Source organism: Dysidea avara, chromosome 5 (assembly GCF_963678975.1).
Source record: "Dysidea avara chromosome 5, odDysAvar1.4, whole genome shotgun sequence".
NCBI lineage: Eukaryota > Metazoa > Porifera > Demospongiae > Dictyoceratida > Dysideidae > Dysidea > Dysidea avara.
In genome coordinates this window covers 34173048-34200248 of record NC_089276.1, presented here as the reverse complement: position 1 = coordinate 34200248, position 27201 = coordinate 34173048, and the positions used below count along the sequence as shown (strand labels likewise).

The 27201-nt window shown below is 37.7% G+C and overlaps 1 protein-coding gene across 1 annotated transcript in view; it reads right to left on the bottom strand.

Moving 5' to 3' along the window:
• The window catches only part of LOC136255217 (NACHT, LRR and PYD domains-containing protein 14-like), a 44481-nt gene extending 17849 nt beyond the window's left edge, over positions 1–26632 (bottom strand). Inside the window, exons 1-3 of the mRNA XM_066047942.1 lie at positions 26030–26632; positions 23426–23686; positions 22650–22697 (exon numbers count right to left, since the gene is read on the bottom strand). Coding sequence (XP_065904014.1) covers positions 22650–22697; positions 23426–23686; positions 26030–26081 — 361 coding nt within the window. The 5' untranslated portion in view covers positions 26082–26632. The remainder of the gene's footprint in view (positions 1–22649; positions 22698–23425; positions 23687–26029) is intronic.
• Between the last annotated feature and the right edge of the window lie 569 nt (positions 26633–27201).

The following is a 27201-nucleotide window of genomic DNA, read 5'->3' as shown; positions in this document are numbered from 1 at the left end:
CTGTTCGGTATTGATCTAAGGAGCTATATACTATGCATTTGAGTACTCTGTAGCACTTTGCAGTTTTTGCTGACTGTTCTATTAGGGAGTATCATCACAAAATAACTGACAGTCATCTATCTACATGAGTATCAAGCAACTGATTGTATGTTAGGGTTAGTAGCTGAGTATTCAACTTTAGGGCACACGGTTTTTTGCCCTAAGTATTCAACTTTAGGGCATGCAACAAATAGCATTAGCATTAGGGTTAGGATCAGGATTTCTTCTGCACCTTTAGGTTACATTCTTCTCACTACATACAGCTTACTTCTGAGTCACATTTATAAGAAAGAAAAGTAGGGGGTGGGTAGCTAGCAGAGGTAGCACAGTGGTTAGCAAACTGGCCTAACACATCGGTAGTCCAGGGTTTGAGCCTCAGATAAGTTTTTTGGGTTTTTTTCATTTTAGTAACTCTTTTTTGTCTAAACTGTAAGGCAGTGACACTCTGGAAGGTAGTAAATTCAAACTCTTCTGTTCTAAGGATGGTTCAAGGGGCTTGTGATCAGCTTCCAGCTGGATGACCTTGCCAAGGATGTATTCTGAAAACTTCTTTAAGGTCCATGTCAGAGCGAAAGCCTCCTCTTTAATTTGGGTGCATCAAAGTTCTATCTCACTCAAGGCGCAAGAACTGAATACAGTCAAGCACCACTGATCCTGAAGACGAACAGCTCCTAGGCCATAAGCAGAGGCATCTGCACTACTTTTGGTTCTTGCTGATGGGCCATAAAGTGCCAGCACTCTGTGTGAGGTGATTTCTTCTTTAAACTTGTTGAAAGAGTCTTCTTGAGTAACTTCCCATGTCCAGGCATTTTTGGTTGGTGCTTAATAATTCCCTCAGTGGTTTGGAAATCTGAGCAATGTTTGGGGAGAATTTTGTCACCATTCCCATAAGTCTTCGAAGTTTTGTCACTGAGAATGGTGGTTTCATAGCCAAAACAGCTGTTGCCTTTCATGGGTCTGGTGAAATTTTTAAACCCCTTCTAGGTATTTGTCTCATTTCACTTAATTTAGTTATCAATTTTTGCTTAGGTTCCTTGGCTTGTGGTAAGCACCTTGTACAGGCTTTGTCTCCAATGTTCACCCTCCAGTGCCTAACTGGTAAAGCAGATAAAAACAACAACTTTACCTGCTTTGACCACTGAGTGTGGCGCTTGGCATGGGCAGATCCAGGATTTTGCTAAGGTGGGAGGGGGGGCACAGGTAGAAGTCACTCACAGTGTGCGAAGCTCACTCTGCGAAATGTGAAGCATGAGCCCTCCAGGGGGTCTGGGGTGAGGGCCAGATAATTTTGAAAAATTAACGTTCTTAGACTGAATTTGGTGGCAATTTTGACTGAAATCTGTTGATAGTTAAACACCAGAAGTATGAATGCTAACAATATAGCTACTGAGTTAAAAACCAGAAGTAGTATAGTGTAAAGGCCTATAGGCTGCTCCCTAAGGAAATTTTGAAAAAGTAACATTCTGAGATTGAACTTGGTTGAGTTTAACACTGGAGGTATAGCTGTAGCTATAATTATACTGAGCTAGAAAGGATTACATGTAGCTAGTATAGCATTAAGTAAATTTTGAAAAATCAACTTTCTGATATTGAACTGGTGGCAATTTTGAACAGATATTCATGCAGCTATGCATGTATAAGGATCATATATGTTCATTGTAAATATCATAGACTGATGTTTTATGATTGTGATGTGATTTGATGTGTGACAATTCCAATGATTTTATGCTAGCTACTTGTACAGTGGAACCTCTCTAAGATGGACACCATTTGGGAAATGGCTTGTGTCCTTTACATGGAGGTGTCCTCATTTTAGGGTTTTTTTCAATTTTTAAAACAATCAATTTTTAATGTAAAAACAGTTTTGTTGAAAAAAAGCGTACACTGTAGTATAACAACATGTACATTGTAGTATAACAAACATGTAGAGAGATGATTTAATATTATGGTAATCAACAAGCTAGTTTCTAATTGAATAATCGGTAGCTAAGATTTGGATAAGAACTGGTCAAGAGTACTCAGATGGCTGACTTTGAATCGTAAAGTACCCACTGCATCAATCACAGAAGCTGTGGCAGTGGCTTCAGAGATATAGCCTTTGTTGTCTAGAAACTCCTGTACATCTTCTAGATTTCTTACAGCTTCACCAAGGTTCCTTAACTTAGGAGGTGGAGGCTTTCAGGTTCATCTTCAGACTCAATGCAAGAAGATGGTGAATGTGTTGGGTCAATGGATGAGAAAAGCTGTTCTTCCCACTGTTCACTGTCAACCTCAGGTAAATTGTCATCCCCACTGATGTATTCACTAACTGAACAATTATCTTCTGCAGGTCCTAACTGACCTATGAGTTTGTGCATCTCTGAAGTGTCTACCTCATCGTCATCTTCAAATGGGTCACTTTCCTCACATGGACGACTGGGTACTGCAAAGCTTTCATCTAAGACACCTCCCTTCCTAAAGCACTTCTTGATTGTTTCAGGTTTGACTGCTTCCCAAGCTTGGGCCACCCATCTAATTGCATGTAAAATATTTATACTATTCGTGACCTCGATGCAGTTGTGCAAGTTTCAATTTTAGAAATAACAAATCTCAGCAGATGAGTGTGATAATGCACCTTAAAGTTTTTGATAATTCCCAAATCCAGTGGTTGTAACATCAATGTTGTGTTTGCAGGTAAGAATATAATTTTGATGTTGCTAAAGTTATCTTTGATATCCTCTCAATGACATCCTGCATTATCCATGAACAGAACAATTTTCCGAGATTTGGCACTCAATTGTCGATTCAACTTGCGCAACACAGATTGGTGTATTTCTCCTGTCATCCACGCCTTTGGTTGACTAAAATATTGTACAGGAAGAGTGGCTGTATCAACTGACTTGAAGCACCTTGGCTTTGCTGATTTCCAAATAACCACAGTAGATTCCTTACCACCTGCTGCATTAGCAATTAAGGCAACTGTTATTCTATGTTTTGCTTTTTTTCCACCTTTACACTGAGTCCCCTTTTGGCCAAATCCATGGTCAGGAAGGGCACGCCAAAAGCAAACAGTTTCATCAAGATTCCAAATATTTTCACTTTACATGTTTTATGTTATACCGTTTCTTCCATCTATCAAGCCAGCCATTAGATGCCTTGAATTCTGGCTTCTGAAGACGTTCTGCTATTTGTTGGGCCTTTTCACATAATTGTGAACCAACCAGATAGATATTCTTAGAGCACGCAAGTAAATATCACTCATGTAGAGCTTCATTAATATCTGAATACTCACAAGCTCTTGTCCTTTTCCTTGAACTTACACTGTCATTAGCCACATTTGCCTCATAAAGCTCAAGAATTGATTGTTTTTCTTTCAGGATACTGGAAATCTGTGTCTTTCCACAGTCATATAACTCAGCCAGCTTCCTTACACCTAGTTTAGGCCAGATTGCTATCAGCTGTCTTTATTACCTCTACCTTTTGCTTGAGAGTAAGTGTATTTTTCCCTGGAGGCCTAGGCTTTAAAGTAGACATATCCCTCAAAGATAGTTGCCAGTCACGCTCTGTTACAGCTGGACTAATTAGCAAGCACGTGAAAACCGACAAGAGCACTAATTATAGTGAACAAATTTTGTAGTAGCTCAGTATGGCAAGCGTGTTATAAAGTATGTTATGGCAAGTCAAGTAGTTTGTGGAAACAAACCACTAGAAGTCTTTGAAATCAAGTCATTTGTCAGGGGCTACCATGCTTAATATCAAGACTTGTGGAGTCCTCAGCTAGAAGTTCTGCCTATCGAGCGGGAGCCCACTAACCCTGAGGATAAATTTGCAGTCGCTGTAAAGCTTGAAGGTCGTGTGGTAGAACATCTCCCCTTCAACATTGCTCCCACAGTATCTCGCTTTTTAAACAGTAGCGTAACCAAGGGGACTGTAGAAGTTACCGGAGAGCAAATTAACAGAGGAGTAGGATACGGACTAGAAATTCCTTGTAAATATCGTCTGTATGGTCCAAAGAAACATGTAGACACACTTAGGAAATACATTAATTAACATTATAAACTGACAATGAACCTTTGTAAATTTACTAATCCAGATTTTATCTGTGTCCGCGATTAGCGAGGTTGGTTTACATAGTGTTTGCACATCCAGGGAATTGTATGGTGTCCGGTTTATGGAATAGAGGGGTGTCCGCTATTCAGGGGGTATTAGTACACATAAGTATTGGAAGTTGGATTCAGGACTTGATTAAACATCCTTTAGAAAGAGGCTGTCTGCTATTCAGGGGTGTCCGTTAAGAGAGGTTCCACTGTAATACCCTTTTGCCACATGATCTCTTTAGCCATTGTGTGTTCTTAATCATGGCTATCTGGGCACTTGCAAAACAAAATTATTCCAAACCTTCATTTTAAACTGTTCCATCTGCCACAGGGACATGCTGAATATTGTGGCTCTTTAAAATGGATTTAGTGTCCACTGTCTAGTGTATCTGTCCCTATATTTACCTTTTACCTCCCTCTGTTTGTACAAACAGGCAACTGTAAGGAGATCACCCGTAGAGAGTTCAGCTAGAAACAAGTCATTCTGTAGAGAGATCAGCTAGAAGAATATCTCTAGAAGAATTAAGTTGCTTTGTAGAGAGTTCAGCTACAAAAAAATCCCACCCTGTAGAGAGTTCAGTCACAAACAAGTTACCCCATAGAGAGATCAGCTAGAAACAAGTCACCCTGTAGAGAGTTCAGCTACAAACAAATCAACCTGTAGAGATTTCAGCTACAAAAAAATCACTCGGTAGAGAGTAGAGATCGCCCTGTAGAGAGTTCAGCTAGGAACAAGTCGCCCAGTAGAGATCAGTTAGAAACAAGTCACCCTGTAGAGAGATTAGCTAGAAGAAGTTACCTTGTAGATAGTTCAGCTATAAAAAACCACCCTGTAGAGAGTTCAGCTACAGACAAATCACCGTGCAGAGAGTTTCAGCTTCAAACAAATCATCCTGTAGAGAGTTCAGCTACAAACAAATCACCCTGTAGAGAGTTCAGCTACAAACAAATCACCGTGTAGAGAGTTCAGTTACGAACAGATCACCCTGTAGAGAGTTCAGCTAGAAACAAGTCACACTGTAGGGAGATTAGAAAGAAAAAGTCACCCAGTAGAGAGATCAGCTAGAGGAAGTTACTTTGTAGAGAGTTCAGCTGCAAAGAATCTACCCTGTAGAGAGTTCAACCACAATAAGTTACCTATAGAGAGATCAGTTAGAAACAAGTCACCCTGTAGAGAATTCAGCTGCAAACAAATCACCCTGTAGAGATTTCAGCTACAAACAGTTCACCATATAGAGAGAATTTAGCTAGATATAAGTCACCCTGTAGAGAGATCAGGTCTTGTAGAGAGTCCAGCTACAAAGAATCCACCCTGTAGAGAGCTCAGCTAAAAACAAATTACCCTATATAGAGATCAGCTAGAAACCATTCACCCTGTAGAGAATTCACCTACTAACAAATCACCCTGTAGATATTTCAGCCGCAAACAGATCACCCTGTAGAGAGATCAGCTAGAAATCAGTGACCTGTAGAGAGTTCAGCTACAAAAACAAATCGCTTTAAAGAGATCAGCCAGACAAAGTAACCCTGTAGAGAGATCAGCAAGAAACAAATCACCCTGTAGAGAGTTCAGCTACAAAGAAACCACCCTGCATGTAGAGAGTCTAGAGACTTCAGCTACTGTATAAACAAGTTACCCTGTAGAGAGATCGGCTAGAAACAAGTCACCTTATAGAGTATTTGTAGCTGAACTCTCTACAGGGTGATTTGCTTGTAGCTGCACTCTTTACATTGTATCTGATTTCTAGATCATCTCTCTGATCTTTTTACAGAGTAACTTAAAGTTACCCTGTAGAAAGATCAGCCCCAAGTCGCCCTGTAGAGAGATCAGCTAGAAACAAGTCACCTTGTAGAGAGTTCAGCTACAAACAAAATGACCCTTTAGAAAATTCAGTTATAAACAAATCACCCACCCTGTAAAGACTTCATCTATATACAAACAAATCACCCTGTAGAGAGTTCAACTACAACAGATAACCATGTAGAGAGTTCAGCTACATTTCAAGTCACCCAGTAGAGAGATCAGCTGCAAACAAGTTATCCTGCAGGGAACGTAATAAATGTGTGTATTATATAGTTTGTATATTTACTGATAAAATCAGAAATAGTTAAAGTATTAGAAATCTACTTTATCTTTTCTTCTTGCTGTGTTAAAGACAAAAAGGTAGGTTTAAAAGCCCCAAAGCCAGCCATAGACTGGCTTAGGGAATACAAATACAAAAAGAAGTGATATCCAATCCAGAACAGCCAAGCTGTAAAAAAAGTGCAGCCCTCAAAAAGGCTATGGTGAAAAAAGATGTGAAATCCAAAGTGGCGGCCAAGAAATGGCTGTGATGGTAGATCAATGGTAAAATTTTTAATAATGACAATTCAGGTGAATTTGGTGCCAAATTCAAGCGACACCAACTTGACCTGAATTGTCATTATTAAAATTTTTACTATTAACCTACCATAAGCCATCTCTTGGCCGCCACCTTGGATTTCACATCTTTTTTCACCATAGCCTTTTTGAGGGCTGCACTCTTTTAATACATCTTGTCTGCTTTGGATTAGATGTATTATCTCGTGTGCTAGTTGCAATCAGTTTAGTCTCATGAGCACTGAGCATGTGTCTCAACACGTTTGCACAGGTAATGGCACAACTTTAACCTCTATTTCTGGCCTCACCAGTGATCCAATCAGCCTGGAAGCCAGCCGAGTGCATAAAAATTGTTAATAGTATTATATGTGTACCCAGCTATGTAAACTTCAAAATTTGGAATCTGGATTTTAAACTTGGAATTTGAAATCTTTGCAAAAGCATTGGTGAGATTCGGAATCTTAAGCATTTTGGGGTGGTGTCGGTCCTTTCACCTCCATTTACCTTACCACACTATGAATAGTATTACATTGCTAAGAATACCATGTATTAACTTACACTACACATAATTGTTATTCATCTAGGGTTTTTCCAATTGTATATATAGTCACACCAGCATTTTAATTATCATTAATTTTACAGTGAACATCTCATCAAAAGGTAATTAGCATTACAAGGAAGTTTGACACTTACTGTAGGTTGATCTGTGATCATGGTCAAAGATATTTACCAGACAAAATTTCACCTTGATCCGCGACTTGAAGCTGTAGAACTTTGTAGTTACTACTCAGTAGATTTACTAGACAGTTGTCTTATCACTACTCTAGTCTCACTGATAATAGCACAATTTATACAGGACAGATTACAACAGAAAACTTACAAAAATTACCTGAACACATACTATTTATATCAACATTGAAAGAGCTTAATTGAGTGTTACAAAACATGCACACACAGCAAAAAATGTTTTCTCACAATGAGAGAGAACACTCTGAGTATTAGTGAAATTACCCTTAATGTAAGCATCCCTTCTTATATTGCCTAAGTGCTACACTGTAAATTCAGAAGTATAAATATCATACCAAATTCCAACAGGAATCATACGAAATGGTCATTTTGTATGGCTGTTGTGGCAATTTTGTATGACATTCATACTCCAAAATTTACAGTGTATTATTCAATTTATGATCTATAATATCTAGTATGCTATGTTTACTCTAAGCTTTAGTGCTTAATTTAAATTTAAACATATTATTTATTAAACCAAACTGTATTAATGTAAGATGATGAGTTTAAAAAGAGAATGTCCATAAATTTAGTATTAGATGTCTGATTTCTTTTTAGAAAAACTTATAATACTTACGTATGCTATGTATCATCATAATACATTCCAATAATTCATCTAAGATTTAGTACAAAAACTTTTAAACCTACACAATTATTTTAAGAAGGCCATGCAATGCATTAAAGTTTCTATACTTAATGCAAATCTGAACATTCAGTTCAAAATTCTATCTTAATTTCAGTTATATAGCTATATTCACTTAAAATAAGAAGGCATGCCTCTTGCCTAATTGGCATGGTACAACAACTACGTGTATTCAATTATTGTACATCAGTTACAATCTGGTATTACTGTGATATTTGCATGATTATTATTAATTGTCACTTATAAAGGTATGCAAATCTTGTTTCTAACCTTAATCAGTCAAAATTGCATCAAGAGGGTGATAACACTTTAAACAGCTAACAGAAATGCAAATAATTATGTTTTTCTGGTTCATCCAACTGTACCCACATATCCATAGACCCTTCTAATAAATCCAAGTGTCACTGACTTGTACAATCAGCAACATATATATAGTCTTTATAATTATTATAAGCTTTATATGTAGGATACATCAGATGATAACTGTAAAGAATATTTTTTGCAAATAATTATGGGTAGAGAACATGTGTCATTCAACTTTGTACCAGTACATAGCCAACATCCAACTTTATATTCTGTTCCTTGTATTGTTACTTGTGAACATCTATAGGTACATTTGATATGCAATAAAAACACTTACAAATTACCTTGACATGATCATAATCTCCTTGTCTTTAACCTATGAGCTAATACAATTAATGATATAGCTGATCATTGCTAGAGCCTACATAGTAACAGAAATCTAAGAAACGTGCAACTGTTTCATAATTATATTTCGTTTCCACAGGTCAGACCATGGAATGGAGCAGAGAACTGAAGTTACTAGCTGTATATGTGCCTTTATGATTGGTAACATCTGTTCTAGCAATGTACACATTTTCTAATTATACAGTATACTATACCTCCTACAGTATACTTACCTACTTACCTCAATGCTTTCAAGCACTGATGGATTATATAACACTTCCAAATAACTGATTTGCTTATCAGCAATAAGGGACGAAAACACTATTGCTACAATTTCTTGAAGAAGTATAAAGACATTCATAGTACTCATTGTTACATCCAGTGTCAAATGGCAAAGAAACAAAGTTTGTAATATGAAAGAGTTGCCACATTTGAGATCCTGCACACATAAGTCAAAATTCTTAAAACCATTGAAAACATTAAATGGCGACATGGCAAAAGAATGAAGTTGTGATCATAGCCAATTCTCCCCCCTGCTAAAAATAACTTCTAAAAATCTTGGGGAAAAGTTGCAGTATAGATTGACATTGTTATTTTTAGCATTTTTCATGTTTTTAGCATAACGTTTAGGCTGTTTTAAAGCCTTTAAATTGCAAAAAATCCTGCAGCTTCTGGGGGTTGCATTCCCAGACCTCCCTGAAATTCTACTTTATACTACAGCTAAACAACAATAGTTATGCTGTTCCCTACTTGGCATTCCCTGCAGATCAGGTCTAGAATTGCCACTGGTTGTGATGCTTTCTGCATAAGCACCATGCATTTATAATGCATGGTGCAAAAATGACGCAGGGGAATTACATAGACAAATTAAATGACTAATGGTAAGTTAATATTTTGATTCAACATTAACTTGCATTACATATACATAAAATGCCACAGCATTATTTTTTTTTACAAGTTGTAAGCACTATACAGTGTGTACTTACCAGATTGCTTTCCACTCTTGCTTAGTCCATACCCTCTCATAATTGCACGCATGATAGAATAATAATGTTGAAACTAGAAAATTTTGAAACTTGAATGATATGAGATTGAATCTGAGAGCATGAATTAAGTATACCAGTACCGGTAATAACTACAAGTAGATAAACAAGCCTTTTAAAACAGACCAATGCACTTCATTGTATGTATAGGTGAAGGCATATTTGGAAAATTCCATAACAGAACCAACTTTTATGCTTACACTGAATGTTCTATTAGAGTAGTTAGGTGACTGTTCTATTAGAGTATCTCGATCTTGTACACCTCCAATGCTCCTTGTTCCATAACCTTTAGCATAAATCCACTAATAATTCCTTGGAGAGATGTTTATAAGGTGGGTTTATGAGTATTTGTATTATTAGTGATCATATCATTATGCTAAGACAAAATTTCATTGTAATCCTCAGCAGCCTATAAGTGAAGGGGGGGGCTTCAGCCCACAAAGCCCACCCCCTAGATCCGCCCCTGGATATCATGCTTATACTTGATTTTACAAACTCTATACCTTTCTCAAAATTGTACTTTATCTTGGCACTTACTGCAATTAGCTCTTGGCTTTCTTTTCATATCAATTTCTACACTAGAAAGAAAAACATGCAAATATTTTGTCAGTTCATCTTTTGTATTATCATTACAGAAGAGGTACACAAGCTAAGAGAATTGTGCAGAAGCTAGTACCAAGTTATACCCATTTTTATAGCTGCATATCTTTGCCTGTATAACTTGGACCTGAAGAAGTAGTGTAGTATAAAGGGACAGTTAAATTTGGCATGGCTGTAGTGTTAGATATCTTATAAAGACTCAGAAACCCAACACTACATGCAAGCCACTTACAATCATTACATCACTCTTAATGCATGTGTGTGTTTGGAATTCAATATTTTCCCCTGGCTTGTGGCTGCTTATGGAATTTGATTAAGTTTCATAGAATGTGTATATAAACTCTATATCTTTCCCAAAAGTATAGTGCACTTTAGAGGATATATATCATTTACCTTTGTATCTGTGATAATTATGACTAGTATCTTTGAACTTAAAATAAAAGATTAGATAGCTACGTGATAACTGTATACATGTACTACAACAACATTTGCAGATAGACAAACTACAGTGTTAAGTAACTAACTATATGAACTGTATTTTTAAAATAATAAATCATACATATAATTACATTTAAGTATACACCTCAAGATAGCCCCATTAAGTCTATCATGAATCCTTATTCTTGTGGTCAAAGCTGAAAAAACCTTTATGAGACCATATAATATTATGGCAATATCCTTGTAATTTCATCACCTCTGTCCTTTAACCCACTATAATTATGTTGTGCTGTTTCTTAATTTCTTTCAGGGTTTAATTAGCTCCTTCAGGGTGACGATACTAGAATGTTACTACTACGTAAATTATAGTAAATCTACTTTTGGGATAAAAGAGTGTTGGCATGAAAAAATTTATCACAAGGCTGCATGCATGCTATAATTTATGAACACTCAAAATGTTAAGCATTGTTCTATTAAAGTTGCCTATATGTTTTGTTCCATCTTTTGTCTATAGATATCTTTTGGCAATACATTATTAACTTGTATTTTTTGCTGCATTAAAGGAGTCTCTGTGTGTAGTTTGTTGCTTTCAATGAACTGCTTATGTCTGCCACTAAGTTCTGTTAGAATGTCTGAGTGCATGCTAATTTTAGTATCTTTGTGTACAAAAACAAAAACCATGTTTCCTCCAAAACATCACCTTACTTCGTAATTCCCATACAAACCAATTACCAATTCAAATATGCTGGTATGATTGTAGTGATTATTCTGCATGGGGCTATTTGGAGAATAACCCCCCCCCCCCCCCCCCAAAAAAAAAAATCTGATTCTTTGTCCTATCAAAATTGTGAGTGGCACCTGGTCTGTGCTAAATGTGGCTAAATTTCTTAGTACTGCAGGGTATCAAAATGCAGTAAAATAACCTCAAAAGGATGAATCCCAGAAGTGGTCAGAATGGATCCTGGAGCTGCATAGTAAGGGAAGGAGTATACAAAGTCCAAGATGTATGCAGGTTGTTGGCCAGGGAAAAAAAGATTCCTGCATGGCTAGGCCCTCTTTACTAAAACCAATTTATTATAGTGTAGTCCATCCATAATGAGGTCAAACTTCATAAAGTATACTTGGCAATTTTTTTCTCAGCAACGGAATCTTGATTTTCAACAGGTTTCAACAAGAAATTGTGATTTTAATTAGTCATCCAAAGAGCGATCACATGTAGGGATAAGTGATTAATTTAAGGTAGCTATAGTTATACTTGATGTAATTACCAAGCTCGATCCTCACATGCTCATTGTTTCTGTGAATTTACAATACTATATCAGAAACAGAAGTGAGGATTCTTATTGATCCATCATTAAATAGTGGGATCATTGAGTCCAAATGATTGTTGCTTTTCAAAGTATCGATCCTTAGAATGATACTTTTGCACATGGCCACGGTAGCTAAGTGACTCACATTCACAAAATGAAAGGTACAATACAGTCCTTAATACTGAACACAGGAAATACCACTTTTTTTACTGTTCCTGCCCACTGGCGCCGGCCAAATTTAAGCGGGTCAGTGTCAAATTCGTGAAGTCTTTCCACCGCAAAACTCAGCCGGCTGCTATCCTGAGTTTGAATTAGACCTCAAGTCAAGATGATAAGAGCACTCAGGCCCGGCAGTGGCAATGACTTGTCGAGGAACTGAGAAACTTGGCGTCGGCTAGCGACCGAGCTAGCGACTGATTTCCACTGAACTTAGGTCACTCCCATGCAAGGGCCACTCCAAATAAATTCTCTGTTTCCCGTCCTGGACTCAGGCATATTCGCATGCAGTGCGGGCGGTCCATTTCGGCCTCGGTCCATTTCCATTATTTCGTTATAAGTTATAGCTATAAGATTGGCGCAGCTTTTCAAGCCACTGTTTCTGGCGCAATCATAAAAAGCTGGAAAAACTGAAGCATGCTTAAGGTTGCTCCTTAATTTCTTTATAAGTAACACGAACGTGAAGTTTGTGCTGACTTGATAGCACTGGTTGTCAAATTTCCTTCTCCAGAATAGATGGGAATTTCCTCTATAGATGGAAAACCAGTCAGCCAAAAAATGTATAAAACAGTAAGCCAAATTTAAGTTAAAACAAAGTGTAATACTAAAAAGTTAGTAACTTCTAGTGATCAAATTATGTAAACTGCTTCTCTCCAGCACAAAATAGCTTCTCCCAAGCATTTGAACATGTTAAGTGCTTCTAAAAATAAATATTGATTAAACTGTTGTGACTTATGTAAGTTTGTAAACAGGGGTGGATATAGGATTTTTAGAAGGGGGTTTTCAGTGGTAGTAGGACATAGATGCAGGGGTCTGGGCCCAGATGCTGACAAGGTTTTATTTTTAAAGCTTGCTGTTTAAAGCCTACTGTTTTACAGAGTTTCTGATCTACTGATACTCACTAGCATTTAGTATGTCATGTTTTCACCAATAGTTATGTAGTTAGCTATGATAGATTGGTCTACTGAATCTTTACAATTAGATTCAAGTATTTATAGTCATGATTCCATTTATCAATCTCCATAGCTACTTATAGCATTTCTCCTTCATTATCACTGTTACCATCACCTTCTATATCCTCTTCTGTTTACTCTGTATAACTTTGGAAGGTTTACTGCTATGTCAGTTAAAAGAATTAATAGGGGCAAGGTACAGTACCCTAACAGAAAAGTACTCTAAGTTGGGGGAGGGGCAAAGCCATATGAGGCGTTTAACAGTCAGGAGGTATCTAAGAATCATTAATGGCACCTTAGTGTGCAAATCACAATATTAGGCCATATAGCTATGCATGTCCTACAGGAAAATTTTTAAAAGTTGAATGCTTTGAGATTGAATCTGAGAACAATTTCAGTACCGTGCATGGGGAGATGAAGACAGTATTCCTCATGACTGGTCATTAAGTACTGTACAAGTAGCTATCAATAAATGAAGGCCTTTGAAGCGGCACACACATAAATTTGTAAAGATACATAGCTATGTGACTGAATTTGACAAAACCCGGCTTCGACGCACAAAGCTTCGTTAGGAGATATGGTGATTTTAAGTAATCATTGTGTAATAACTTCCCAGTGCCTACAGCTGTGCAAACAAAATTTGCACCAAGTATACATCTATTTACTAGCTATCACTGAGTGGGTGTATACATTTCTGATGCCCAAAATTAGCCCTGTTTTGGGCAGCTTTTCTCGAGCGGGTAATAATATCACAGGTGGTAGTAATAGGGTGGGAGGATGGCCCGGGGGGCGGTAGTAATAGGGTGGGAGGGTGGGGGGCGGTAGTAATAGGGTGGGGGGCGGTAGTAATAGGGCGGGGGGCGGTAGTAATAGGGTGGGAGGGTGGGGGGCGGTAGTAATAGGGCGGGGGGCGGTAGTAATAGGGTGGGAGGGTGGGGGGCGGTAGTAATAGGGTGGGAGGGTGAAGGGCGGTAGTAATAGGGTGGGAGGGTGGGGGGCGGTGGGTGGGCTTAACATAGGGGTATAAAATGAAGCAAGAAGCCCAGTGACGATTGGAATCCAGAGGCCAAGTTTGGGCCCTCCATGGCTCTCCATGCATGGCCCTCAAATCACTCCAAATTGACTGAGAACACTATTGGCGAGCTCTCTGTGAAGTCCCCGTTAATATAGGGGTATAAAATGAAGCAAGAAGACGATTGGAATCCAGAGGCCAAGTTTGGGCTCTCCATGGCTCTCCATAGCCCTCAAATCACTCCAAATTGACTGAGAACACTATTGGCGAGCTCTCTGTGAAGTCCCCGCTCACTACACACCATTATCACAAAGCCATGGCCATTCAATGGCACCAATCTCCCACTCGTGGCTTTGACAGGGTCGGAAGAAAGCTGCCACAGAAACCAGACTTGCCAGTCCTGAAGGAAGCACAGTGTGGAATATGATAGTGTATTAGGCCAGCAATCCATTTCTGGTAAAACCGTATAAGTTTGATTTTGTGTGTGTGGAAGCCTTGTTATGTGAAATCCGGTCACATATCTACTTAGTAGAGCGGCATAGTGCGATAGTTGTGCAATTTTTGATACAATTATGAAACTTTCCATGTACTCCTTGTGACATGACTGATTTTTTGGATATAGAGCCATCGCATATTTGACCTTTGGTGACCTTTACAGCCATTTTTGTATTGAAGTTTCATTGTTTTTGTCTTTATCTTCCTGAGGCATCATTTGGCACAGCTTCAAATTAAAGACAAACTACTTCGCTTTTATTTGAAGTGTATAGGTGATTGCATTCCAAAGTTATGATCACTTATATTAACTATGAAATTCTATGAACTACTTGCTCATTAGTAATTTACACCCCAAGGGCAAAGAATTTCATGACTTACAAAAATGATCATAACTTTGTAGTAGAATGAGATGCAAACTTCAAATAAAAGTCAATATAGTTCTTAGATCAACACCTTTAATTTGATACCATGTTTTAACAGTGTAAAATAATGCCTCAGGGAGATAAAGACAAAAATGATTAATTTTCAGTGAAAAAATGGTTCTAAAGGTCACCAAAGGTTGAATCTGTGATGGCTCTATATCAAAAAAACATACATCACGAGGAGCACAATCTGTGTGGAAAGTTTCATAATTGTATCACAAAGTGCACGAAATGCCCACTTTGTGGTGCTATGCCACTCTACTAACTTGCAGACAGGTTTGGATAAATTGCATCCTAAAAGTAAATTAAATTGCGGAACTAGCATCTTGTTTAATGTTTCAACCGAATGTTTTATTAGAATATATGACTGTTTTATTAGAGTATCTCTATCTTATGCTCTCAAAAATAACTTGTGATCTTTGAGTTGTACTGCAAGAATAGGGAAAGTATCACTTAGCAGATGGGAATTGGTCATGTGATATGATTCATGTGTTATGTCCTATGAGTTTATAGTTGTAGTTAAGGAAGAATTAGTATAATACTAGTTGCCTAAGGGCTGGACAGCTGTACTGAAGTAAACCCAACCCTTCTGGAAACCCCAGAAACCCCCCTAAAACTGCCCCTGTTAAAAATGCATCAAATCTTTCTGTATAGGCTTAGAGTGGTATGATATGATTTGTTAGGATGATTTTATTCATATTTAGCTAAAACAGCTGTAATTAAAATGTCCCTCGCACAAGATGGGAGTTTCTGCCTTTGTGTTAGAAACCATGCAGTCAGCACATTTTCTAGAACCACCTCTGGTTAAAAATTATGTTTATGGTATATACATAATGCATAGCAATGTAATCTTTACTAATGTGTAACTATATGTTTCATAAGTATTTTTAACTTGTAGAGCTAACTGTGTACTGTTTATAATTAAAGTACATCCTAACTAATTTGAAGCCTGCTCAAGCCAAGGTATAGTAGCCTTGAGGTCAATTGATAAACAAATTTTGCTTGCTTTCAAAGGCAATTTTGACCTTTACTATACTACTATTAATTCTTGCTACATGTTGTGAATTTTAGACCCAAGATGAAGGCAAAGAGCTGGTAAAGAAACACAGTGATCCTGTCATCCTGATACGTAGTTGGAAGGAATTTTGATGAAATAGAATCAGTAACTATCATATGGCAGTTACAGGAGAAATGATGAAGGATGACAGAGTTGCTTCAGGGATTATACCAGTTTATTTTGCTTTTGAATTTGAATTTCCTGTTGATTTAATAATTGGCTTTTACCTATCTACAAGGAAAGCTGTCAAGAATTCTGGTCAGTGGCATGCAAGTTCCAGTAACTCTTTTAGAGCATCAACCTGTGTTGAAAGAAACATGATCGACCTAGCGAGATCCTGATGCAACTCACGATCACGTGCCATGGAAGCGTGCAAGATTTTGGTCTTAATATGTTCCTTGTATACTCTATTGATTGGCTAATTAATGATTGTGTAGGATAATTTTCGGTCTTCGATCATTTTAATATTGTACTATTGTAAGATGTCACTCATTCATAGAACCAGAGGGTAACCCCTGCAGTGGCGGATCTAGATGGGTTTCTGGGGTTTCGACAGAAACCCCCTTTTAAATTTAGCTCAGTGGCAGTCTAAATACATAAACATTGTTGTACTGACAATTTGTCATATATAGCAAACAACTATATACCACTGTATTTCAGTAGCATGCATGCAATTGCACTTAATGACACCCTTATAGCTATTAAACCCTCAGTAATAGACCAGTCAAGTAACTACTCTAATAGAGCAATCAAAGCTACAGCTTGTCACCATATTTGCCTTGTACTAGTTTAAAGCATTGGATTTATTGTTATTGCTAACTAAAAATAGCCTAAAATCTGATCTCAGAACCTCTAAAATCTCAAAAATTTCCAGAGAAATGTCGCCAGATGCCATATTCAGCTATACCAACTTTCAGAAACCCCCTTTTAAAAATCCTAGATCCGCCACTGCCCTGTCAAAGTACTGTAGATGTATTTGTGGAATCCATGGATACTCTGGCCATCCAAGGATGTACAAAGTACAGGTACATAGAACCAGAAGGTACTCCAACAATGTTTATTATGTTATGTTATTGCATCTCTATAATAACAGCATTGCGAGTGTATGTTATCTAGCATTGCTACGCATAACTCTGATATACATCAGGTGACGTATACTGATAGTTTTTCTTTCACCATTCAGGAAGCTGATGGTACTAATTTTAAGGAAAAGTTTCTTGTAATATTGGCTTCTTTTGTTTTCTAAATGAAAATTACACTGTAAAAATTTAGTAGTGAATTGCTCTGCCACAATACTCACTACCTTTAAGTAGTGACGTTCACTACTTTTTGTAGTGAACGTCACTACTTTTTGCAGTGAACGTCACTACTTGGTGGTCAATGTAGTGTCATTCACTACAAAATTAGTAGTGAACGTTACTACACAAAAATAGTGAGTATTGTGGCAGACATTAGTAGTGACGTTCACTAGTTTGTTTTTACTGTGTTATAACACTTTCTGAGCATACTCAACTGGACTGTATATTGGAAGATGTTGTGTATGCCTGTGGTGCTTTATTAGAAGATTTTGATCTTACAGGCAACCTGTCTAATGTAGTAGTAAAATTTCCTTTACAATCAAGTCACCTATAGTAGTAGTACAAAAGGCCACAGGTGTGGAGATGCCATTAAAAACTTTATTTTTCAGCAAATTTTGAAGCATCTATTGTGCTACTACAGATGACTTGATTGTAGAGGAAAAGAAAGGTGTAGTTATCCCAGGCCATTTGCAGTTCATGTGCAGAAGTACATCAACCTATATAATAAAGCGGATAAGCGGAGAAAAACAAAAGACAAGTAATATGTATGTACATGCATTAGTGGTTTGTATGTATTTAAAACATGACTGTGAAATAATGAATAATAACCTCCTGCCCACCCACATCCCTTTTCAAAAAGAATTGAGCGAGAAACTGGTAATCAAGTTTCATTGGCCTAATTCTGAATGCTCCTGTAAGACTTGGAATACATAGGCTCTTAGCAATAATTCATCCTAGTCAGCTATCATTTTTCTCATATGAGTTTTGACCATTTACTACTGGCATTTAGCTGCCTCCAGTACTCTAGATCTGCTCACTGCTGTCAATAATTGCAATGGTGGTCCACACCAGCAGTGTGATTTCACTCATATGCATCCCACATCATCGATATATGTCTTAAATGGTTGCCTTGTTATTTTCATTCAACTCGGTACTTTCTTGCATGATTGTCCTTTGTTCGTGTATCTTATATTTACTGACTTACACAGCCACCACCACCTCAAGGTACTGTACCAATCTAACTTCACTTTTCTTTTTTGATACAATGTTTGAGTAAAATTGCTTCTAAGCTAATAGCCATCATGCAATATTCTGCTAAACAATAATTTCCTGTAGAGGCTTGCTGCTTAAACTTCTGCATGCCTACTGGTGAACCATGCAGGCATCAAGGAAATATTTGGTCTTAATATAATACATCACAATTAAGGAGGTACCAGCCCCCTTTCTATATACACTGGTGATGCAAGGACCTTGCATGGCATTTATTATGTGTAAAGTATAATTATTTGTATAATTTTTTGAGATACAATTAATTTATGGTTACAAGAAAATTTGAAATTATCCACCATTATTATCAGATCTATCTCGAGCATATACAACAAAGTACACCTGCCAATGGCAAATACTTATACAGGGAATTAAATTAACTCATGAATATCCAGCTATATATGACAATTGGAAAGAATACATAAATGAAGAATAAGGCTATAACATATGCCTAACAAGCAAATGAATTTCAATACAGCATTTAACTGCTGTCTAATCTAATATTATAGGCCGGCTGCAGCCTGTTATAGATGCATCTCTAGCAATTAAAACTCATTTTAGAATTTGCAGCTATGGTGTGGTCCCCACACCTTGAGTACCAGATGAGATAAAATTTATCATAAATCACCAAGAAAAGATACAATGGAGTGAATGTGCATCTTGTCTTGTCATGAATAACTTTTCTCACTACACTGTATGCTAAACAACCCTAGCTGACCAGTCAATGCATAAATAATGAAGAACAATAGCTTTTCAGATATGCATGATAATTCATGGGACTGTCAACGCCTCCAATAACTTTAACATCCCTCATTAAGTATTGTGAAAATGTATAGTCCTAGAAACTCCACCATTCCTCCCATCAGAACTAATTATTATGTCCTACTTCAACTCATTTACTACCTTCAACAATCAAATTGCAGAAACTACTATCCCAACCAATATAGTTGCATGATGTAGTTGATGTACCAATTTACCTAGCTAATAATCAATTGTGCATAATAATCTGTTGTTTCTAGGATTATCTGTGAGTTCAATTAACACAGTAAAATAAATTAGAAAATGTATACAGTTAATCAAAATGTGACTGAATGTTGGGAAATAGATCCTTTACTGCTCTATGGTTGGCACAACATTCCAAATCAACGGTTTTAAAGAATTCAAGTCAGCATAACTTGCTAAGGATAACTAACACGCATATGAAATTTAAAGAGAAGCATCGATTTAGACCATTTCCTGTACTTGTAACTGCTTGTAGAGTTTCCTCTCACAAAAGGAAGGGGGTGGCAGGGTGGGCAAGAGATCAGTAGACTTCAAAATGGAGGCAGACCATGATTAAAATCCAGACACAGGCTGTGCTGGCTTCTTAGTGGCTGAGATAGACTTCAAACTGGAAGCAGACCATGACTGAAGCCCAGACACGAGATTACAGGGCTGTATGTGCTGGCTTCTTAGTGGCTGATATGAAGCAAAATCAACAAAAAGAATTTGGCCAACATAATCAGTCCATCCACCAGTACTGATTCTTCCCAAGCCAGACCCTTCACTAGGCCTGAAACCGCCAGTCGAGCTCCACACTACCCAGAAAAGACATGATAAAACCTGCCTCGAGTAGTTTGAGTAGTAGTGAAGGTCAAAACTAGTAGTATAATAGTGTAATCCATTGGTGGTGTTAATTTGATTTTTCCTGATGTGCGATTTGTAAAATCTGGTCACAAGTATAATGTGCTACTAACATTACATTAAACAAAATTCAATAAGCTATGTAAAATGTATAATAAGTATACGCATATATGAAATAATGTACAAAAATATTACGTATACACAAATTTGCTAGTGAAAGATAACATCCAAGTGTTGTGTGATGCCTTGTTTTGATCTCACATTATTGATTTCGTTTTTTAACAATATAACTTTCTCTTTACTTGCTGGAAGGCAGCTAGGAAATTTTAGTTTCATCAAGCTTTTGCTACCTTTTAACGCTTGTAGTATTACTTGCATACCTTCCCCAGTGATGGGATTACTGTACATATCTAATCTTTGTAAAGAATTGTTGACAGCTAGAGCATTCGCTATGTCATCAGCCACATCATCAGTGATGTTATTCCTAGAAATGAAAAGATGTTGCAATTTGGAAGCATCTTTGACAGCAGCAAATAATGCTTTGCAAGCAGCAGAAGATAACGAAGCACTGTTCATATGCAAGGAGTCTACTACAGACGAAGGATGGGACAACATGGTGTACAGCTCTTCATTATCACCAATAGTAGGGTTACCACTGATCATCATCGTCTCTACTCTACAATTGAGGACAATATTGCTGATGAAAGAAGAGGAGGCTTGGGTGAGGCCATTATGGTTCAACCACAATGAGGTGATAGCAATGCCACTATCATTGAGGTATTTGTGAATAATATGCAGGCCATGATCTTGGATATAGCAATCATGTAAGCTAACCTCCACCCACTGTTTGTGGGTAGAGGAGGTGAGGAAAAGGCACAAGCACTCAATGTCACCAGTTGACAGTTTGATTTTGTCAAGGTTGATTATTCTTCTGTTAAAAACCACTGAGTTTTCAATGGTTTCACACATTCTCCTGTCAGAAGCTTCATGAAAACAGCGAAAGAGGTGAAGACATTTTAATTGATCTTTAAGAAATTCTTCAGCAATGATGATTTTATCATTCCCACCACGTAAGAAATGTTTGAAAGCAGATCTCTGTCCCTTAGTACGTGCAACATAGATGGTGAACATATTAGCATGAACATCACTCCAGAATTTATTTTGAAGTAAACAAAGCTCTTCATCTGGTGAAAGATAAGTGATGATGTAGTGAGCTGCAAGATATTCCTGGATGGTAAGATGGATGAAATTAAATGTTATTGTCTTCCCAGTAAGGCCAAAATGTTGTGCAGCATGTAACAGCCCATAACCATTAATTGCCTCTGGAGTTGCTATGACATCAGGACATGTCACTTTGATGTCATCATAGGTAAACACTAGCTGGTTGTTATTAAGTGCTTGTAATGCTAACTTGGAAAGTTGTTTAACTATTTTACTGCATGGCTCTGGCAGGTGGTCTAAATCAGTGATGGTGTTGTTTTCAAGAGTGTGGCCAGATTTGGCAAGATGTCGACAGATGGTAAGACAAATGAAGTGATGGTATAACTTGCTAGTATCACTGGGAAGGGGAATACCCATTTTATACAAGAATAGTAAGATTACTATATTGAAAGGTACCAGACATAAGTCACTGATTATTGGGTGATCTTCCAAATAGTGAATTAGCTTTTCAATACATTGAGGTTGTCCCTTCAAAGAGTGTTCAATATAATGACGTTGTTCATCCTCAGTGAAACCCAATATTTCTACTGTGATGGTGGCTTGCTTTCGTAGGGTCACCGAAGCATGTGGACGAGATGATACAATCAAGCCACAATTAGGTAACACTCGACGGTTAAGAATTTTAGCAACCAAGCTGTTTGCTTGCAATTGTACTGGAAGTTCATCATAACCATCAAAAAGGACCACCACTTCTTTTCCACCAGTTTTAAAAAGGTAATCGCTGCATGGATTGGTAATTTCTGTTGCCCTCTCATCTCCTTCACAAAATAGTTGCAGGAGATGGTTAACCGATGTGGCTTGTTGAACATTGGGATCACGCAGGCAGAGCAGTAGGACTAACTTGAAGCCTTTTAAGATGTATTGCTTACCCCACATAAAAGCTATTTCACGTAACAACACAGATTTGCCAATGCCAGCTGCACCATCAATCATTATAAATTGTGGCTCATCATTTTTTTCTAGCGGGACCAAAATATCCATTATCTCTTTGGTAACTTTCTGAGTATCTAACGCATCACCATGTAACTCAGGATTGTGTGTGTGAGTGCTATCTTTAGTAGCTAATGAAGTAATCTTACTTTCTTGTAATATTTTGGCAAATTCCACAGTTTGGTCCATGCTGTGTTGTCCCTCATGATGGACCATTAGAAGTGATGTAAAATGATATGGTTTGTCTGGTGGCCATGTATCCTCATCAGCCCTATTATACCGAGTCTGTACATTGATAATTGCCACCCTGCCGGATAATATTGAGACAGCCTCAGTTCCTACAGGATAAACAACAAGGTGTAGCAGCTGATGTGGAGTACACCATACACTGTACCTTTGTTAGTGACAGTAACCTTGTCATCAGACAATTCATGTTTAGTAGCTATAATATGTAATAACACAATGCAATGATTATATCTAAGGACATAGGACCATGCAGGATTGAAACCAGGTTAGGTCATTCAGATTTTAACCACTAATATCTGACTCGGATTGGATCACATGTGAAGTAAAATTAGCTTGACAATGAGAAAAAGTATGCACATGTCATATATAGTCTTCCTGGCTTCTTTCATGAACCAACTCCACCTATCATAAGTCTGGGTGTGGCTTCATGTCTGTAGACAGTGTAGAGCCACACTAATGTGTGTTGCAGTCTGTGTAATATACATGAAGCCTTTAGGCTTATGTTGAGCCATGCCCAGTAACCAGTATTGATCATTAATAGCACTTGCACATGTCACAATCTAGCACTCACAGCAGTTTAGCTTTTTTCGTAGTTAAGCCTACTTATTGGGAAAGTAAAGGTGTATTGAAGTCTATAGCTATGCATAAAGGTACAGGAATTTTGTTTTACTGTCATGAAACAATGTTAACTAATCAACTATCAATTTAAAAACTAAGATTTTGTTCTTACAGACCCTATAACTACCCTTTTACATAATAAGCTAGCGGAAAGCCACAAAAACAGCCCTTGACGTATATTCCTTGATTTTTACTTAATTTGGGTCACATCTGGGTCAGTGCATGGGTCATCCAGACCAGCATTTTATCCGGTTTCAACCCAGAATTGCAATAAATACTCAAGAGGTACTGTAGCTATATGGTTACCTTTCTCACAATGTTGACTGCTGGACACAGCAGGTGACTGGATGACACTTAGTAGCTTATTCCAAGTGGCAGTGTTGTCCACTTCAAGCCACTTCTCCAACATGGCATTACAACAGGGAACTGCTTTGTGATAGTTGTCATGTTGTATGATCTTCAGGTCTTCATTGGGTAGACCTAGTAGTGTTCCTAACACTTTCCAGTCTGTTGCATATTGTGGAGTGATATGTTCATAGAGATCTTTTAGCAGTGGAGTGGTGGTCCCTACATTTGCAAATTATAAGACAGGAAACTAACGCTGCATTAAGCTCAAAGGCTTCACTAAAGTAATTAATAAACAAACACAACACTTTGCTGCATGCACACAACAACAAAACAATACAACAGTAAATTATTAACACTTTAAAACAAAGAATATATAATACTGCGTTTACACTTGCTTCATATCGTGCACTAGCTTGGTTCGGCACAACTCATTTTGGTTTTCACTACAGTATAAACACCCACCAAACCGAGCCGAACCAAACCGGGCCAACCCGTATAAAACTGCCATGCCAGCATGACTCGGTTCGGTTTTCTATATTGAATGTGTCCACTAGATATTGTATCAAAATAAAGCTTAAATGGATAAAAGAAACACTATATTGAACAGAACAATTCAACACTTCATAGTAGGAAGAGTACACGATTACTTATGGGTATCGACCACATTGTAATAAGGGTATTAATGGCTGGTATAAGCTATTAACCATCCCTAGAGCACAACCATGCTAATTCGCCACTGCCTTTCTTCCCAACCACCCATTAACAGAGCCCTATTTTACGCCATTTCCAGGCTAGCATGCTTCATTATAGTGATCTAAACATGTGCCCATAAATGGGATGTCACAGTTTCATAAACCTAGTTGCAAAACCACGCTAACACCCCGTTCACACTACCCTCTAACCCGGTAGAGCACGGTACGGCTTGAAACAAACTGGAGTGTGAATCAATCAAACCGTGCCGAACTGGGTCCAGCATGGCACGACAAGGAGAGGTGGGCTGGCACGGGTTGGCCCTGAGTTGACTCAGGATAGCATACAGTCTGAACGCATTCCGAGCTGGCCAAGTCAGGTTAACAATATAACTTGTTTCTGTTGGCCACACAGCAAGTATATTCTATGTTCTAAAACTGTTCTTCAAACTGAATGGCTATGACGTACCGTAGTTCTAGTAGACTTTGTGACAATTACGCTCGAACGACGTGTTAATAATCCTGGAGAAAGGAGCATCCACTAGCTTAAACATGGTGTCTCTAACATTGTACGGCTTATTTCAGCTGGTTCTATACTTCCTTGCTACAAATCTAGTGTCTTTTTATTAAGCGCCTAAATAATCAAAAGCTCATGCACTTCTCTTAGCTAATTATTATTCGGCGCTCGCACTATCGAGCTCGTGTCAGATGCAGTAGTGTGAACAAGTGCCAACCCGAGTTCAATAACCCGAGTTGAAAACACTCTGGCTAACCCGGGATAGTGTGAACGGGCTGTTACTAAGTGTAAACGCAGTATAAGTATATAAAGGAAAATTTAAGAATTTTAAGTTTGATTAGTTATCATAGATAAAAGTAGAGGGAAACAAGGGAGGTCGCCTACACCTGCAAATATACTAGTAGACATTTAATCACTATACCCATGAATGGATTAAATGTCCACTAGCATATCTGCAGGTGTAGGCAACACCCCTTGTTTCTCTACACTCTTTTTTTATGATTCCTAATCAAACTTAAAATTAATTTTTCCTTATACTTGTTTGTTTACTTTTTTGTAACGTTAGAATGACTGTAAATCCTTTCCAAAATTTATCACTTCCATAAAACTTCATATCACTTTTTGAACTCTTGATGGTATCATGTTACACTTTGCGTAGTTATAGTGCTTCTGATGAGCCCTCGCATAATGCATCTAGAGATAGGAGGTACTGGAGTGCACACTATCAATTACTGACTCGAAAGTGAAGTGGCCATTATACTTCACTTTCAGTTATGTTCAGCCTGTTTCATAGCGTTACAAACAAAGAACAGTAGGAGAAGTGTCTCTGCAATCAATCCATGCATTGACCATGAAAATATGGACAATTCCCATTTAAAAACATAGGGAAGCCATCAAGCTACCGCAAATTGACACCTCGGACTGTCAGCAAAAGAAATGGTACGCAAATGAGGACAAAGGTAAGTCCATGATGTGTGCATTGTATGTACTGCAGTGTGCCAAAAGGCACTTGTCAGGCTGAAGCAAAGTCGAACAGTGAAAATAATAGCTGTAAAGCTGTTATCAAGTTATGCTTGTCTGAAGGCATCAGGCAGGCAGGCAGTTAGTCAGTTAGTATAGTGAACAACTTTTTAGAAATTTGTTGCAATTTATTGGAAGCATTTAGGGTAGTACTGAAGGCACTTTTGGGCTTGGTTATATACCTAACCAATACTGTCAATACATCAGGATGGTATTGTGAAGCTGGGTTTAGGGTGATTTTTGGCCAGAAAAACCCAAATCTTCATGATCCTATATTATCGTACTGTATGATACACATAGTATACATGATGTAATACTGACCATGCACACACATACCCTTCTCTGGTGCACCAAATTGTTGTAGTCCTTTGTTATGGCATTGACCCATCTTTGACTAATTGAAAGAATGGACAAAAATGATATAATACATGACTGTGGAGTACGTACATACTGTACGGTAAGTGATTTATGGCACTTGTGTGCATGAGCTTGTAATGCACTACAAATAATCATAGAACTATTTCACCACTTTCATCCACCACCTAGCCTCCTTTAAATTAGCCGGAAAGCATTACACAATAAAATTGTATGTTTTGGGGATAAGGTAACTAAGCACCACTAAACCTGAACCCGAACCTTATCCCTAACTCTGTTGACTGTTGTGTAAGTGAACAAGTCTATTAGGATCAGTACTTACAGTAATACAATTAAGCCAAGGAAATAAAAAAGAAAGGAAAAACAAATACGCATGCTCAGTGTCTAATGTAAAGTGGCTGGGCTATAATTTTGGTTAGGGTAATAAATATTGCCAAAGTTGAAACACTTTAGGTTGATAAATTTGACCTGTCCAGGTCAGGTTGAGGCATTTTATTCAACCAAACTTGGTCCTGTCTTCACCTAAAATAAATTGTTATAATGTTTAATCTTGTCCCGTATATAATAGACTACTAGTATTTTTAATTTAAAAATGAAGTAGGGATCTATGCAATAAAAAGCAGTGAAGCAAGAGATGAACAATGGTATTACAGCATAGCTCGGTGGGAAAGTCCCTACTTTGGCATTGAGCAAATTATAGCTAATGTGCCAAAGTAGGGACTTTCCCATCAAGCTATGCTGTAATACCATCATTCATCTCTTGTTTCACTACTTTTTGTTGCATAGATCCCTAATATATTTTTAAATTAACAATTTTTATTGCTATTGTTATTAGCGCTTTACAGTGACCAGCACTGAAGGTCTGACAGCAACATGTGCTGCAGCCTTAGGATTACCTAACCTAATTGCAAGGACTTAGACTTAGTGACTTATAGTTGAAAAGGTGTAACAGAAAAGGGGCCAATATAAGGAAAAAAATCCCTCCAACCCCAGGATTCGAACTGCAGGTCACCCAATGTCTAGTCAGGGCCACACTCAGTCTCCTCCAGGAGGGATGGATTTTCTTCTTTAAACCTAAAGTATTTATTGTTTTAAAACACTAGTTTGTTTGGTTTTTTGTTGTGGCACAGTTA